The sequence below is a fragment of the Bos grunniens genome, chromosome 11 (assembly GCF_055505025.1).
Source record: "Bos grunniens cultivar Pamir isolate PY7600 chromosome 11, Bosgru_T2T1.0, whole genome shotgun sequence".
Taxonomy (NCBI): domain Eukaryota; kingdom Metazoa; phylum Chordata; class Mammalia; order Artiodactyla; family Bovidae; genus Bos; species Bos grunniens.
This window is the reverse complement of record NC_141175.1, coordinates 36646676-36663429: the sequence shown is the minus strand read 5'-3', so window position 1 is coordinate 36663429 and position 16754 is coordinate 36646676. Positions and strand designations below refer to the sequence as shown.

General features: G+C 49.5%; 1 protein-coding gene across 3 annotated transcripts in view; it reads right to left on the bottom strand.

Moving 5' to 3' along the window:
- The window catches only part of PLB1 (phospholipase B1), a 132681-nt gene that overhangs the window by 17169 nt on the left and 98758 nt on the right, over positions 1-16754 (bottom strand). For all 3 annotated transcript variants that reach the window (XM_086326125.1, XM_086326126.1, XM_086326127.1), the window contains 8 exons: positions 15941-16036; positions 15318-15389; positions 9108-9173; positions 5453-5513; positions 4844-4902; positions 3183-3250; positions 2896-2939; positions 2580-2679 (listed from right to left, as the gene is read on the bottom strand). In XM_086326125.1, the coding sequence (XP_086182251.1) occupies positions 2580-2679; positions 2896-2939; positions 3183-3250; positions 4844-4902; positions 5453-5513; positions 9108-9173; positions 15318-15389; positions 15941-16036 (566 nt within the window). The remainder of the gene's footprint in view (positions 1-2579; positions 2680-2895; positions 2940-3182; positions 3251-4843; positions 4903-5452; positions 5514-9107; positions 9174-15317; positions 15390-15940; positions 16037-16754) is intronic.

Below are 16754 nucleotides of genomic sequence, written 5' to 3'. Positions count from 1 at the left end.
GGTTCAGTGTACTTAACGTCAATTACACCTCAATAAAGCAGTTATTTAAAACAGATATGTATAACAGAAGGGATACAGCAAATGGATGCTTCTATGGAAGAAGTCATAAAAGAAGGAACTGGTGCAGAATGGGTATTTTAAATCTTTGCATGTCCACATGCTGGGCATGTGGCCAAGCATACATGGTACCATTTCTGCCATGTTTCTCATTTATTCACTCAGGACCATATCTCATATGCTATTGCTATCATGGATATGTCAGAAAGTCATAAAGAAAGCCTGGCTTGGTTAGAGGTGACCACAGAAGTCTCTGTAATCTTTTTACAGGTTCGAGATATGAACAGGGGTATCTGTGGGTGATAAGCCCTCCAGAACACTAGCGGACGTCAGGAATGCCCTCTTTTCCCCTCTCCCTAGCCAAGTTCTTCCCACGCTTCAGGCTCAGAGCAAGCCCTACCTACCTCCCCGAGGAGCCTTCTCTCTGGGTTTGTTTACCCACATCTCCTCCATTTCCTTTTTCAGTCTTGGTGTGCAGAGCTATGCTTTGGGAGCTATGGGACCAGGGATCCCCTTCCAGCTCTGCCACCAATTTGCTGTGGAGCTCACCCAAGTTACAGAACCCTGCTAACCTTGAATTTTTTCATCTTTATACAAAGAGGCAGGACTGGATGTTTTCTGGGGTCCCTTCTGGGTCTGTACCTGTCTGTAACTAGACTGCCCAGTTCACATTTTACACTTTTCTGTTTTCTGAGTACAAAATCATTTCAAATCATTCCAAAGTACAAAATCATTTCAGTCTGCAACATTGCCATAAACAACACTCCCCCCTCCCCCCACCGCCCCCCTACTCCCGCCAAATTATTTCCTATTGGTTTAGGCTCCTTAACTAGACAGCAAGCTCTTTGTGGACAGACAGTTCACTTTTTGATTTTTCTGTATCTTTTAGTAACCACCATGGGGCTCAGTCCTTCCCAGGTGCTCAGTGAATTCTTGCTTATTGATTGATAGAAAGTTTGATCTTAAATAAAACTTTGAAACAAAATACCCTAATGATAACCATTTTTTTTTGCATACATATTATAAACTAGGTGGGTTATCGGTCTCATTGAATCTTTGTGACAGCCAAGAGAAGTAGGTACTATTATTACCTCCATTTATAGATGAGGAAACTCAGGTTCAGAGATACCAAGTGACTTGCCCAAGGTCACAGAGCCAGCAATGGCTGGACATAGATAATCTAACTGGAGGTCTCATTATCCTGGTTGCTCTGCTGTGGCATTCATCTCTCTCTTTAGGTGAACTCATCCTTTTCCACACCATGCCGCATGACACAGTGCAGATAAGGAAGGCTCACAGAACGGTGCTCCATTCTTGCTTACTTAAGCTGACTAATGGCTTGCTGTCCTTTCCCCTAACACGGGACCTCTGAGATCCTAACAAGAAGCTGCACGTGTCGGCCACTTCCCCCGCCACTCTTTGTTCTCATGGAGGCACCAAGTAGCAGTGAAATAGAAAAGGCAGTTTAAGAGAAGTGAAGCAAGAAAGGGGAAGGGGGCGCAAATGTCAACAGACTAAAGAACCAATTCCTGGTTAATGAAGCCTGAGCCCTATAATGATATTCCTAAAATCATAATGATCATAATAATAATAATGGCAAACCAGAAACTAGATGTTGATATTACAGCCCCGGGCAGCCCAATTTTTCACAGAAAAATAAGTTCTTCCTGCTTATGACGCTGAGGAACTGACATTGCTTCCTGTGGCTCAGAGACTCAAACCTAGCGAGCGTGGGGCCCTCCTTACCGTGTCTGAAAGGAATGCTGCCTGTAAACAGAGTGAGTCAAGCCGGTTCTGTCTCCCTGGTGATGTGACTGCAGCAACCCTTCTACAAAGCAAAGACCCAGCACACTCTGTGCAGAAAATCAATGAACTCCGTCAGGCATTTCAACTTTAATTATCTGGATTGTTGTCAACCTCAGAAATCCAAGTGAAAACAAACAACTGCCTCGGTGTTTTAGGGGCTCTACCACCTAACTCCCTAGTGTCAAATACAGCCTTTTCAGAGTCCAGGACTAGAGGAGAGAAAGGAAGGGTGGCCCTCTGTGGGGTGTTCCTCTGCTCTGTGTTCCAGGGGTGCCGAGAGTCCCCCACGCATTCGACTCTGGCCTCCCCTGGGTAGGGAGGTCAGCTGAGGTCAGCAGGATGCATCCTGGGCCCCGGCCACCTGCCTGTCGTCCAGACACCCTCAAGTGCTTCCTCCCACTGCCCTGAGAGGTGTTAACAGTGCCGCAGGCAGAGCGAAGGCTCTGATTCAGCCTGGTTCATCCAGGTTTCTCTGGGCATTTGCTCTGATGACCCCGGGCTGTTCAGGAAGCGGTTTAAGCCTCTGGGTCCTCATGCTAATGCCCATCTCAAAGTGGGTGAGGATTTCAGGAGTTAATCCAGGTGTGGAGCAGCTCGGGGCTGGGTAGCAGAAGGATTCTGTCCACAGCCACTAGTGCTGCTCAGACACCACCCTTCTCTCCTCCCCGATCTCTCAGCCTTGCCCTCCTCTGCCTCCAGTACCCCCGTCTACTCACCGAGCCCTGGCCCCTTCTGTGGCTACATTCAGCCCTGCTGTCTCCTCTCGGGTGCCGGTGGAGAAGCCGAGGATGTTGGGGTTGAACTTCTTCAGAATGTCTTTGAAGGGGGAGATGGAAGAGTGCACAGGTGAGAGGGAGATGGATATACAATGTTGGGGCACAGGTGTGGACCGGATGCTCCTGGTCTTTTCAGGGTGGGCTGACTCCCCCTCCTTATAGATAACCTTCTCTTCCCTTGCTCAGGGGAGGGCCCTGGCCACCGCGAGGGGTTGTTATGGCCACAGTGATGGTGCTTCTCTGTGTTGCTACTTACTGGGAAGTGTGGTGTGGGTCCCTAAGTCGCCATCCCCTCCAATGCTGGGGAAGAGAAAGCACATTTGTTAAAATCATCGGTCATCATGTTTCTGAGTCAGAACCAGAGAGGCTGCCCCAGGGCAGGATTCCCATCCCCCTTAGGACTAGCATGAGCATCAGGGCATCCCCTTGCATCCCAGCGTTGGGCCATGGGTACCTGGCCTCATCTCTGACGAGTGATGGAGAAACATACCACCCATGCCTGTATGGGGAGCATCATCAGCAGAGATGAGAGAACACCCTCACCTCCAGGAGAGTCCTCTCCAGGATGTGGGGAGGTCACTGGAGTTGCTGGGTCGGGCTCCTACTGCTGTCTGAAAAAGGCAAAGAGAAGGCTGTAGAGCTGGGCTGGGTCCGGGGCAGGCTGGGGGCACTGGGGAGAGCCCCTCTGGCCCTGGTGTAGCAGCTGGGACCTGGATTTACCTTTTCTGAAAATGGTACCAGTTTTTCTCCAGGCTGCTTAATCTCTGAGTTGTCCTGACTCCCCAACCTTCCACACACCACCAGTAACCAAGTCATGGAAGAAGTAAGATTCTTCCTCCCCAACTTCTCTGGCTTCCAACCCTTTGTGTTCCCTCTGCCATACTCCCTGGTGAGACTCTCATCTCCTCGCCATGGACAGCTCTGGATCCATTTGGCCCCAGCCCCCAGCGTCTCTTCCCTTCTCACTCAGTTTCCCACCTGCTCCTCCAAGCACACCTGCTTCTTTACGCTTCCCCTGACTCTGACCCTTCACCAACATTCTGAGCTCACCACGACCTGGTTCCCTCTTTCCTTTCTTGTTCACCCCCCTTTCCTGTCCACACACACCTTCAAGTCTAAACAAGTTGATCTGAAGCATGAGAGCTTTGGGGCAGCCTATTAACAGCCACTCCATCCCTTTCCAGAATACTAAACTTCCTCCTTTCTAGCCCTTACGTCTCCAGTTCATTCCCTAAGACCTTGGTCAGCTTCTACCTCCTCCATCAAGCTTTACCTAAAGGCCCTATTATTAAAAAAGAGAAATTCCTCTTTGAAACTTACTAAAGTAAGTGAACCAGGGAAATAATACAAGGATTTTTTAGTTAATAATTTACCCCTACTTTAATAACCTTGCCTCCTGCGGCAGGTTCCACATCCCTCCTCACCCCTTACCCACATATACACACCACCAGAGCCGATGAATGGTTAAGAGCCTGATGTGTATCCTTCCACAGCTTTCCCCATGTTTGTATGAAAATTAAGACGCACTCACACACATACAGGGAAGTTGTTTTTCTATAGACATGAATACCTGATTTCAAGAGTCCTATTTGTCACCTATCTGGATAGGTATCTCCTTCAGTGTAAGTTTTTTATTTCCCCAGCTGGACAAGTTTTAAGAGGGTTAAGACCACATCTCATACTTCTTTTCCCTCTGAAAAGCTAGCAGACTGTCTCACACATAGCAATAGCGAAATCTTGGGTTGGCCAATATAATTCCTTTAGTGAAACTATACTATGTGCAGGAATTGGGTCCCTTCTGCCCCCAAGAACACACTTTTGAATGGGGTGGAGGGGAGCTGGGTGGTTTGTGGGTAGACCCACCACCCGAGGAGAGAGTGAGGGAGATGAGTTCCCTAGTGATGCCAGGCAGACTTAGATAAGTACCTTAGCACATACAGATGGAATGCCTGGGAACAGTGGGGAAGAAGGGATGGGATGGCTTCAATCTGGGGCTGGAGGGAAGCCTCATGGGAGGAGGTGGTGTTTGAGCAGGGGTGTGGAAGGGTGGAGGGCAGGGCTTCTAGATTGCCTGCTAATGTCTCGTGGCTGCCTGGCTGTGCTTCAGTGCCGGACACAGGTAGGTTCTCGACAGTGTCAGCTAGATGCTGAACGCAGAGCCAGTGTGGAAGAAGAGTTGATTCCTGGCTCAACTCCGTACTCACCGTCAGCGAGTCACCCAGGGCAGCCACCACTTTGATATCTGCTGGTTGGAGCTCATGGACTAAGGAGACAGGCAAAGAGATGGATGGTTGGTGGAGGTCTTCCTTTTAAACAGTTAACCTGACTAGAAGCCTGAGATTCCATTTTCATCCCATCCATCCCCATTACACTTATTTCCAGCCTAAGGCTTTAGAAAATTTGTCTCTTCCATGCATCCAGAGCCACCAAGGCACTGAAGGTAATGGGCTTGATGGCTCTTAGCCATCCGGAGAGGAGCCCAATTCATTCTTGAGGGGTCCAAGAAAGTTCCAGCTGTGGGGATCATGAGCACAGGCAGAGAGGACCCCCATCCCTGACTCTACCTACCTCACTAGGCAGGGAGGCCTGAGGAGTTGCCATTAGGAATAAGTTGAGATGAGAAGTGTGGTTTGAGGAGTACCTGGGAGCCCAGCAGTGCTGCAGGCCAGCTTGTCATGGGCTGCCCAGGATCAAGGTCTATAGTGCACAGAAATCAGCAAGGCCTGCCCAAGGCTCTAAGATGTGCTTGTAGGTTCTCCCAGCAACCTGACACTTAGCCCTTGACTGAAGGGGGTGATGACGTTTATACTCACCTGACGTGGGGACACTGTTGGAAGGATTCTGCTCCATACACAAGAAGTCACTCCCCCAGTTCTAAATCAACAAAAGCAAACACACAACAGCAGACACTCATGGTGTAGGAAGGTTAGCCCAAGAAGGGTTAGCTACAGAATTCTTCCCCCGCACACAGTTGTTCCCTGAACGTGGTGCCTTGATGAAAACCGGCATAGGCAGCTGAGGGACACTGGCATCCAGGATATAGGTCATTGATTCTTTCATGTTAAATCCAGGGAAGATCCCCTGGAGAAGCAAATGACAACCCCCTCCAGTATTCTTGCCTGAAGAATCCTACGAACAGAGGAGCCTGGTGAGCTACAGTCCATGGGGTCACAAAGAGTCGAACGCTACTGAGCAACTAACACATTCACTTTCACTAATCTAGAATCTATCCTAAGATTCTCTATAGACACCAACATAAACAGAAATGCCTCCTCAACCTTCGTCCAGTGTCCACCAAGAATTCCTTAGCTAAAACTATGTCACTGTAGAGGATCATGTGAGGCAAAGAGCTGTGGCTTGTGGATGGAGTGAAAGGGGAATCGAAGAGGAAAAGGGTGTCTGCCACCTCCCCATGCACAAAACAGTGCTTGGGTCTCGTCCCCAGAAATTCTGACTTTGTCTGGGGCGGCACCTGGATTCGATGCCTTTTAGTTGCTCTCCAGGTGATCATTGCATAGAGACTGCAAACTACTGTCTTAGGTCTCCTTGCCATAGGGCAACCACAGGGCTCCACATGGGTTTAGGTGGTGTTGCTTAACGTGAAACTAATGGACACTAATTACCATGCTAGGACCAAAACAATAATTACAATATTTTTAGGAAGGCAATGTGAAATTTTTACAAATGCAAAGTTTCTAGTTTCTGTATATCATTTCCGAATGTGTGTATGTCTTTTTTGTGTATTTAATAGCCAACCAGTTCCTTGCATGTGTATAAACTAAAGTCTATAACTTGGATTTTTTGTTTTTTTTAGTCGCTGAGTCATGTCCAATTCTTTTGCAATCCCATGGACTGTAGCCCACCAGGCTCTTCTGTCCATAGGATCTCCAAGGCAAAAATACTGGAGTGAGTTGCCATTTCTTTCTCCCGGGGTTCTTCCCTACCCAGGGATCAAACCCATATCTTCTGTATTGGCAGGCAGATTCTTTACCACTAAGCCACCAAGGAAACCCATAACCTGTATACTTTTAGTCACAGTTTCTTGACTCTGAAATACAGAGCACACTTTCCAAGGGCTGGAGGAGGGGATGAGGTAGGAAGCAGAGGGCATAGCATCTGGGAGAGAAACAGACATCCTTTCCTAGTGTCCCAGACACCTGCACATCCCCAGAGGGGCTTGAGGCACAAGCCCGGTGCTGAGTGCATAGTAGGGCTCCACACACATAGGTGTTTTCTGGTTGGCTGATTGTCTAGGTGTGTGGTTGCCAAACCTTTGGAACTTTGTCTCTTTCATCTGATCAGAGGCTGATATGGACACACCTTGTTAAAACACTCCTTTCACAAGGGAGCAACAGGGCAACTTCCTTTACGTATTATTTGCTTAATCTGATGTAAATGAGTATTCCAAGGAACTGCTCAATTAGTCATTTTGATGGAGTCCTCATTCTGTGTGGAGGTTCTATTGAAATCAAGAACATGTTTGTGTGTAGATGACAAATATCCAGAGAAGATGCAATTTAAAATAATTCTACAGCCGTGAGTGCTTTAGAAACATCTCAGAGAAATGATGAGCCAGAGACAAGCCCATCCCCTGCAGGTGAACAGACGCAGGTCGGAACTGGAGCATGTTCGTCTGTCCCAAGGGAAGAACTGCTTAGGGTGCAGAGGCTGCACCCTATGCCAGAGCACCCAGATCACCTGCAGGTCTTGGGAAATGCAGGTCCTGAGTCAGCAGGACTGGGGTGCCACCCAGGACTCTGTATTTCTAACAAGTTCTCAAGTAATGTTGATGTGGCCCGTCTGTGGCTAATTTAAATAGCAAAGTGTTTTAAAAAAATCACTTTCTATGCCTGAGTTTTTCACTCTTCCAGCAACAGAAGCAAAGGCATGTGAGACTAAGATCAAAGACAATGGGCCAGAACCACTTTGTTCATCAGTGTATATCTGGCACTTAGCACAGCACCTGCACCATTTAGGCATCCAATAAATACACACATGTTAGATAAATAAATAAAAGCCTAACTGACAAGATGCAGCTGACATTTCAGTTCTAATGGATTTTGGTCCACGATTGGCCTGAAATAAGCCTCTGTTGGGCTAATGTGAGCCTGAGAGAATTCGGCGACGCTGAACCATGGCATTACCCCAGCCATGAAGCTGATGCGGCCTGTATCTCAGAGCTGAGCATCCGACAGTTCTTCAATATTTTCATGTAAGTTAGTCTCAGTGCTTCAGCTGGCTTATAAAAGGTCTTTCCTCAATCACTTCTGCTACTCCCCCATCCATTTTCCACACTAGTCAGGGAGCTCTTTTAAAAAGGTGAACCAGATGATACCGCTTTCTCCTAGAACCTCCAAGAGCTTCCCACAGCTCTCCACCAAAGTTCAACCTTCTTTCTCAGGGGTTCAGATTCTGTACGATTATGCCCTTGACGACCCCGCTTATCTCATGACCCCAACTCTCCACTTCATTCGCACGCCCATAGCCATGCTGACTTCTTTCTCCCCTCAAATACACCCAACTCAGCCCCAGTTCTGAGCCTCTGCAATCGCTGGTCTTGGTCACAGCTCACCAGAATGTGCTTTCCTTGTCCCATCGCACTTTCTCAAGACTGTCCTTACTCTCTGACATGACTATGCTTCGCTGTCTATCGGGTGCCTCCTTCAGTAGGCTGTAGAGTCCGTAAAAGGGATGGGCTCCATCTGTCTGTTCTACGGCTCTATCTTCCTGAAACAGTGCCCGACACACAGGAGGTGCCCAGTCTGGAATCTCTTAACTCCCGAGGACAGAACAATGTCTGACACTCCTCTGAATCCCTGCTGGCCCCCAGCACAAGACTGGGCAAACCACAGGTGCTCAGCTGACACTGGCGATTGATTCCCTGTCCAGGTGGCCGACAGATGTGGCCTGGACCAAGCCTGTCCCACAAGGCCTGGTGTGGTTCAGGATCTTCCAGGCCATCTTTGCAGCAACTGTCCCTAAAGCCATGGGCCTTAAATCCTCAGAACTAGAATGATTGACCTGAACCAGACAAGCCCTGGAGACCCACCTGCATATACATCAGCTTCCTGGGGGCCCAGCCCCTGGAACTGAGGCTCTTCCTACTCAGCTCCCACCTTACAGGAAATCGATGTGCATTATACTCGCTGCCTCCCCTTCATCCCTTCTTGAAAGGCTGAGCTGCCTGATCAGAAATGATGTCTGTGCAAAGGTCAAAGAAGACTGATCCACAGACACTTCCTCTATCAGTTGCTGACGTCAGGAAAACACTTGAGAACAAGTTAGGACAATCCTGGGACTCTGTGGTTCAGGAGCCTTTGTTTCACATTCCAATATCCAGTAGGTAAGAAGGGTACGTTTCTGCTTAAGCTACTTCTCTGAAATCCGCACCACTCCCCGAGTCGCTGGGGGCGGGGGGTGGAAACGGTTTGTCTCTGAGACAGGCAGATATGTGTCAGGAGTTATTACCTCAATGGCGGGCGTGGTCGGGTATGTGTAGTTACTGTTCCGGGGGGTTCGCAAGAAGGGCTCAATCTAAGAGAGGAAAAGAAACCACAGGGAGAAGTTACCTGACAGCCTGGAAGACTGCTTAGGAAATATTAATACCAACAGTCCTGTCCTCTAGGTTCATTTAACATGATTCTTCTGCATTTGAATAGAAAGAATCATACAGACAGAATTTCATTCATTCCCTAGAGGGTTTTACATAACAGCTTTGACAAGGGGTGCACAATAAAAGGACTAAAAAGGGTTCCATCCACGTTCTTTTCAGGGTTCTGTGCTTTTCTTTTCACCCTGACAATGGAACATCTCCCTAATCATCAGAATGACCTTCTCTCCTTTGTCATTGCTCTGGCAAAAGATTGATATTATAGGGATCTTTTCTTCTCCAAAATATGTTATGATCATCAGTGTATTTTTAACATCTGTTGCTACGATTTTGCCTCCTTTGAGTTATGTCCCTTACCCATTTCCGGTTGGCTTCACAAACGCTGGTTGCATTTTTTTCTCATGAAACAGCCTCTTCATTCCCTGCCCACCTATCTATTTCACCACTGGTTTCATACATGCCCAGTCAAGAATCCAAGTGTATTCCATTGTGGGTGATAAGTTAGTCAAAGAAGGAAGAATGAAGTAGACAGAGGGGTAGCAGGGGAAAGCAGGTAATGAAAAATGTGGAAATGATAGTGAAGCAAGAAAAAGTTTGTAAGACAGAGATCAGCCCAGACAGCCCAGGGCTGTCAACACCTTCACAAGTCGTGTTCAGTGGAGTAGAAGGGCCACAGTCTGAAAATCTGGGAATAATATGGGCGTAAGTAGGAAGAACCAGAATGTTGGAGGAGATGTCATTGGATATCTGTTCCAGGGGTTGAAAGCCTATTGCCCATCTGCTTTATTTTGGCCTGAAAGGTGTTTAAAAAGGAGAAGGAGAGAAGACGACAACCCTGAATGCTGCCACAAGAAGCGTGTACCCTTCAGTTCTGCCCTGCCACTGTCTCTTGTCCATCCCACCCACACAGTCATGTTCTAGCCTGGCACTGCATCTGAGTTTTCAACCCTGAGTGATCCCGCTTTACAGGTGAGGGGCAACTGAGGTGCAGAGGGGAGCAGGGGCCTGCCCCAAGTGCACTGAGGGCAGAGCTGGGCCTGATCCATCAGGCCTCCTGACCAGCAATGCCCTCATTCCACGGCTCACACCGGGGTCAGGCCTGCAAAAGACCTGCTGGCCAGACAGAGGGATGAGGAGGTGGTCTTAGCGGTTAGCTTGGAGGAAGAAATCTACCTCAGCACAGACCTTGCCCCCTGGGGCATGCCACGCCTCTCCTTTGGTCTGAGTCCAGGCCCCTGAAACACGGGCCAGAGGAGCACTCAGGGTCAAGGGCAGGAAGTGTGCCCTGGACCATCTGTGACAGTGCAAGGTGAGAGAGACCTTACAGAGGCATGTCACCACGGTTAACCAGACTTGTCTCCGGCCAAGGCTACTCAGTGTCCCCTGTCCCCTGAGATTCCCTAGCAGCTGAGGGCACGTAGCATCCTATAAACAGCTGACTCACCTTTGTAAAACCCCATGTGTTCAGAGCTCTGTTCTAGGTGCTGGATGAAGGGAGGATCCAGAGGCATACAATTCAGTGAGGCAGAAAACATGACAAGTATTGGGTAGCGAAGCATCAAAGAACAGTGTGTCTAGCAAGTGCAGTAATTGCCGAGGAAGGACTGCAGGATCTGGGGACGTGTGGTCCTTAAAGATGAGACTCGGTGGGAGGTAGGTCACTCCTCATTATTCTCCCCCCACTTCCCAAGACCCTGATTGGGCACAGGGCCTGGGAGCCGGAGCTTTTCTCAGATTAGCTAGCATAAGAGGAACCGGAGGGCAGACTCCACCTGCCCTTCTGCATGTGCTGAAAGTCAAGCCGGGGAGTTTATTTCATCACAGGACCCAAGGGTAGAGGGAAGGGCCAGAGGGGAGAGACTGAACTAAGAGGTCAGAGGTCAGGGAGACACTGGAATGTGGAGGGAAGTGAGGCTGGAGAAGGAACAATGAGAACAGGTCCAGGACAGGGCCAGGCAAGTGGCCGAGTGCCTGGGGCCTGTTTTATTGATCGTCAGCTGCGTTGTGCATGCGTGAGTCAGACTGGGTGAAAGGCCTGGAGCTCAGCAGAGGGAAAGGGAGTCCACTTAGTCTGCTGGCTCTCCTAGGCTAGGCTGGTAATGCCAGTAAGCAGAAAGCGAAGCCCGCTGAATGCCAGCACAAGGAACTGTTCTCCTTGGTTCAGCTGGGAAAAGATGGTGCAGCCTGCCTGGGGGCAGAGCCTGGTCAGCCACTGATGTGAGTCAGCGACATGAGTCAGTGGCTACTGGAAAAGGGCATGTGCATCCTGGCAGTGTTTACAGGTGTAAACTTCCACAGTGAAGGAAAGCTGGTGTTCTTCTGTTCTGTGCTGCTCGGACCAAACCAGATGTGTATAGTCAGGGCCAGGCACCAACTTAAGTGGGGTCACATTCCAAGGACTCATACCTACTATATGAGGCAGGGTTTGGGATACTTGTCTGCCATAAATGGTTGAGGAAATTGAGAAGATCCAGGGAAGGGTGGTAGTGGTAAAGAGGAGGAGGACATAGGAGTACCCACTGACATTTCTATCCCATCCCATCATCCCATCCCAAACATGACCTACTAGGCTGATTCCACAACCTGTTAATGGATAGCCACTTGGCTGTTAGTAATGCACTGCCTTGAGAGAGTGGAGGTTTAAGCAGGGCCCATAAGCCTCTGCTTGCTTTGGGAGGATGTGGTACATGCATGCTAAGTCACTTCAGTTGTGTCCAACTGTGTGACCCTATGGACTGTAGCCCTCCAGGCTCCTCTGTCCATGGGATTCTCCTGGCAAGAATACTGGAGTGGGTTGCCATGCCCTCCTCCAGGGGATCTGCCCAACCCAGGGATTGAATCCACATCTCTTATGTCTCCTGCATTGGCAGGGGGTTCTTTACCACTAGTGCCACATGGGAAGCCTGGGAGGATGTGGTAGAATAACTCAAGTATACGAGAGATCGCATCAGCAGGGCTCCAAAGCCCTCCCCACTGAGATTCTAAAGTTATAAAATTCTCTGTTGCTTTATGACGGAAAGAAGTAGGTAAGAATTTTAACACCCACAGTGACAAGGGCCTGAACTGGGCTGGTGGAAGTGGGAAGAGGAAGGCCTAGGAAGGATTCTATCAGGTGAGGGGCCTGACGTTTCACACCTGCAGAACTGTGACCACCACGACAATATGGACAGACAGAGGAAGTCTTCAGGATTAGGGAGTTTGGGAAGACATTGATTTTGGTCCTATTTTGACATTCTTACTCAAAAATTATTTTCTAAATGAATGTTGAGTTTGAGATGATGGGTTCAGGGCAGATTTGGGAGATCTGGAAGTCCAAAGCATTCAAAAGAGAATAGCCCTGCATATGTAATGCTAAAATAGAAATATCACTAAACAATAAAGTATAAGAGAATCCAACAAAGTTCAGTTTTTCTCATGAGGAAAGACTGAATGATGAAATATCACTTGAAATTATTTCTGTTTGTCTCACTATGTCTTTCTATTTTGTTGGTACCCTGACCAAATATTTAATCTGTCTTCTGGGTAAACTTTATAACCAAGGGAGAAAGACCTCTGAAGGGTTAGAAATATAGCTCAAGTTTGGAGAAAAAAATAAGAAATGAAGATGTAGGTTGGGAGATCCTAGGCAAGGAAATTTAACAGGAAACCCTGGAAATGGACAAATCTCAGAGTGAGGATTGTGTAGAGAAAGAGAAAAGAGGGCTGAGTTGGAGAATGTCCACATTTTTGAGGCTGGAAGAAGGGAAGAGGGGGTCATTAAAGGAGATGGGACAGGGCAGAAAGTAGAAAAGCAGAGCAGTCAAGGTGGTTTTCCATCCACGAATGCAGGGAGGAATAAATTCATGGAGGAGGTGGTTAACTCTGACAAATGCTTTTCAAGGGCAAGAAAAATAAGAGCTGAAAAAGGACTCTGCCCGTCTTTGAGCCCATTTCTTCAAAGCCTGAGGAGGGGCCACAGGCAGCTGCCCTGGGTTAGGGAAGGAGTGGGCAGAGAGGTGATGAGGGGCAGCAAGGGGACCACAGTCACGGTTCACAGAGCAAGTAAGCTAAAGTTGCCCGTAAAATCACATGTCCAACCTGAAAGTCTAACAGAAATCCACAGAGCGCAGTTAAGCGCCGGACCTGGCTGGGCAGAATGCACTTGCCCTAGACTGGAGCTGGGGGAGGAGCAGGCAGGAAGTTGAGAAAGAAGCTCCCCGGTGCTTGCATCTGTCTCAGCCCCTCCTCCCCGCTGGGTCCTGCCTGTTGCCTCTATGTTTAGACTCAGCTAGGATTAAAATATGTGCTGCCTGGCCCCTGTCAGCTCACACTGAGATGCTGGTGGACTTTTATATAGCTCCATGGCACACTGCAGGGAGCAGATGGGACCTGAGGAGTGCAGGATTCCACAGTGCCTGGTGCCTTGAAGTTGGGCCGGCCAACAGATGGATCTTTTGGAATGGGCTCCGGGGTTGCCTGGCAACCGCTTCTCCCAGGCGGGGCTTCTACGGTTCCAGGAGGCTGGATTTGCTCTCCTCTGCTCACCGACAGCTCAGTCAGGCTGGTCCAGGAGGAGGAGCGGAGCCCACCTCAGGAGTGGCCTGAGATTCTGGCTGAGGCAGTAGCCTTTTGGGGCTCCTTGCCTCGTCTGCGGCCTTGAGGCCAGTGGTGACAGAGCTCTACCCGACCCAGAGCCTAGGCTTCAACCTGGTATATAGTAGATATTTGTGAGAAAGAAAGAGAGCAAAGGATGGCTCCCTGGACTAGGTTGTTATTACTTTCACTATTAAATAGAAGGAGAATTGGCAGATTGGAGAGGGTTTCCCATGGCTGATGTTCAGTACGGCCATATGGTTGTTAAAATATTGAAACATCACCCCCCCATATGGTTTATAGCCACCACTCTGAGTCCCCAAATGCCTCTACTACCCAGGTTGCCTGGCCCTACCCCTAGAATGCTCTGGACAAGCTCAGGATCTAGCAATTTAAGCGTTTACACGTGATACAGAAGGGCCCTTAGGCCTCTGCCCCACCCCTTCAGCCTGCATCTGACCATCTGGACCAGAGGCATCTACGCTACACTGATTGTTACATCATTTCACGGTCATCTTTGCCCTGAGCCCTGGACCCAGCATCTGAGCCCTCTACTATCACCGCCTCTACTTCTGCATCCCTTCAACCCTCCCGCCTGGTGAGGCTAATGGTACCCAAGGCTGAGCCTGGGTCCGAGACTGGTGTGGGGAAGGCAGCAGACAGGCAAGGGTGCCCACTGCCTCTAGACCCCTGGCAGACACAAGGGGGAGATGTAGGTCCTCTCTCTGTTCAGTCGGGAGGCTGGGAGAAGGTGACGTAGTCAGACCCAGGTGGGAAACCCGGCCTCCCAGACTGGGTCAGGCTGTCTTTCTTTCATTGCTGTTGAGGGCTCTCTGGCCTCAACCTTATTTGGTTAAAAAGCCTTAAGACAGAGGCTTGAAGAGGGAGCTGAAGGCAAATGGCATGTGTACCTGCCCCATTCCTAGGCCTGAAATCAGGTCTAACAACCACTTACATCTTCCTCCTTAAAATGAGCCCAGGCCAGCCTCACTCCAACTATCTCAAAGCCGGTCCTGCCTGTCCCTTCCCCAGGTGGCTCTAGGGCTTTCCTCTTTGACCAATTTCCTGCCAGATACTCCCGATCCAGATTCCACGAGACTAACTGCAACTTCTGAGCTCAGCTGGCTTCATACTAGGCCACCAACCTGCAGGTGGACCTTCCCACTGGCCCCACGTGTCTCTGCTGAAATGCTCGGTCTGGCTACCTCTGGCTTAATTCCCCTCCTGAAGAATCCACATTGTTACCCTGCTCCTCTCCCTCTGCTGGGCTCAGGCCTCCTCTCCCACCTGCTTCTCCCAAAGACAGAGGTGCTTCTGCACCCTCTTCTCCCCTCTCCATTCTCCTCTACTCCCCTCCATCCTCTGAATCCATCTGCTCCCAGGCAAGGGGCAAGATGGGTGACAGAGAAGTGCTGGTGTCGGGGGTCAGGGGTTGGGGGCGGTGTAAAGGGAGATGGGCAGGGCCTGAGCTCTGGGTTTCTGGAGAGCAGCATTACCTGAGCAGGGCAGGAGAGGGGTATGTATGCTGTCAGATCCAGGGTATCTGTTTTCCTTCCCAGTGGTTCAAGCTGATGGGGGAGAAAAAGAGAGCTGTGAGTGTATTAATTTGTCTCCGCTGAAGTGAACATTCCCTGGCAGGGCATCCTGCAGTGGGGGAACGCTCAGAACTTGATTTCAGGGAGGCTGGCTTCTCCTCCTGGCTCTGCCGTCACCAGCTGTGGGATACTGGGCAAGTCTCTCAGCTTCTGTAGGATTCAGCTTCCTTGTAAACTTATAAGTCTTGCAGGGCTGTTGAGAAGCTTAAATGAGATAAACATGGCTTAAACTGCCTAGCAGAGTTGTTGGCACATAGAAAATACTGAATAAACATGAGGGTTCTGCCTTGTATTCATGTAAAGAGTCCTGCATCAGTTCAAAGCCTGTCAGAGAGGATGTGGTTGATCCAGGAATCTTAAGGACTCTGTATTTTTCATTCTACATCGATTTCTACAGAGGCGCCAGTCGCTCTCCTCCACACTTGGCTTGCAAAGGGAGGCCAAGAACAAGCTCCATTCTGGAGGGGCTGGTGCTTTGCTCTAGACTAGAACCCCAGAGAATCAGGAAACCCCACTCATCTTACCATGTTGACCCAAAGGGCCCTGGAGAGCTGGGAGTGGAATTTCTGACTTGGGTTGAGGCAGTCTGGGGCGAAGAAAGACACATCTGGGCGCCCATCCTGAAGGAGAGAAATAGACATCCTTAAGATCCTGTTGGTGCCGAGGGTGGAGAGTGGGGCTCACTGGCAGGCCTGCCCTCTGGAGTGGACTTCTCAACAACCCACATCCCTGGGGGGCGCTCCCAGCCTGCGGCTTCCTAAGGGCCTGCTCACCTCGAGAGAGGGCTCAGAGTAGTCCCACAGATCAACAACTTTGAGTGACCCCAAGCCCCCAACCTGCTTTCTGGATCTCACAATTCCCATTATTTAATTTAAAAAGTGCTATATATATTTTTAGGCGCATTTATGCAACCCATGCCATGGATGAGGGAATAAGATCCTAGTCCCTGAGGAAGTCTTAGCCAGCCAGCTGGGAACAGCTATTTCCCAACTCTTGACCAGTTGGTCCCAGTGAGCTTGATGGGGAGAATAGGGCTTCAGGCCTGGGCAAAGTCTCGGTGCTTAAAGCTTCTTCTGGTAGGCCAGGCCCTTGGGATGGAGGCCCAGGTGGACAGACCCAAGTGTCCACCCTGGCCCATTCACAGAGCCCTTCTGCTCAGAATGGAAGAGTCAGGTGGAGAGCAGAGCCAGGGAGAGAAACAACAGCCACAGTGCTGGGGATGGGGCCGAAAGTGAACAGTCTGGAGTCGGACGTGTTCAAAATTCACCTCTGTCCCTTATTTCTTGCATGCTTTTAGGAAGGATTCTTCATGTCTCTGAGCCTCTCTTACACGGGGAT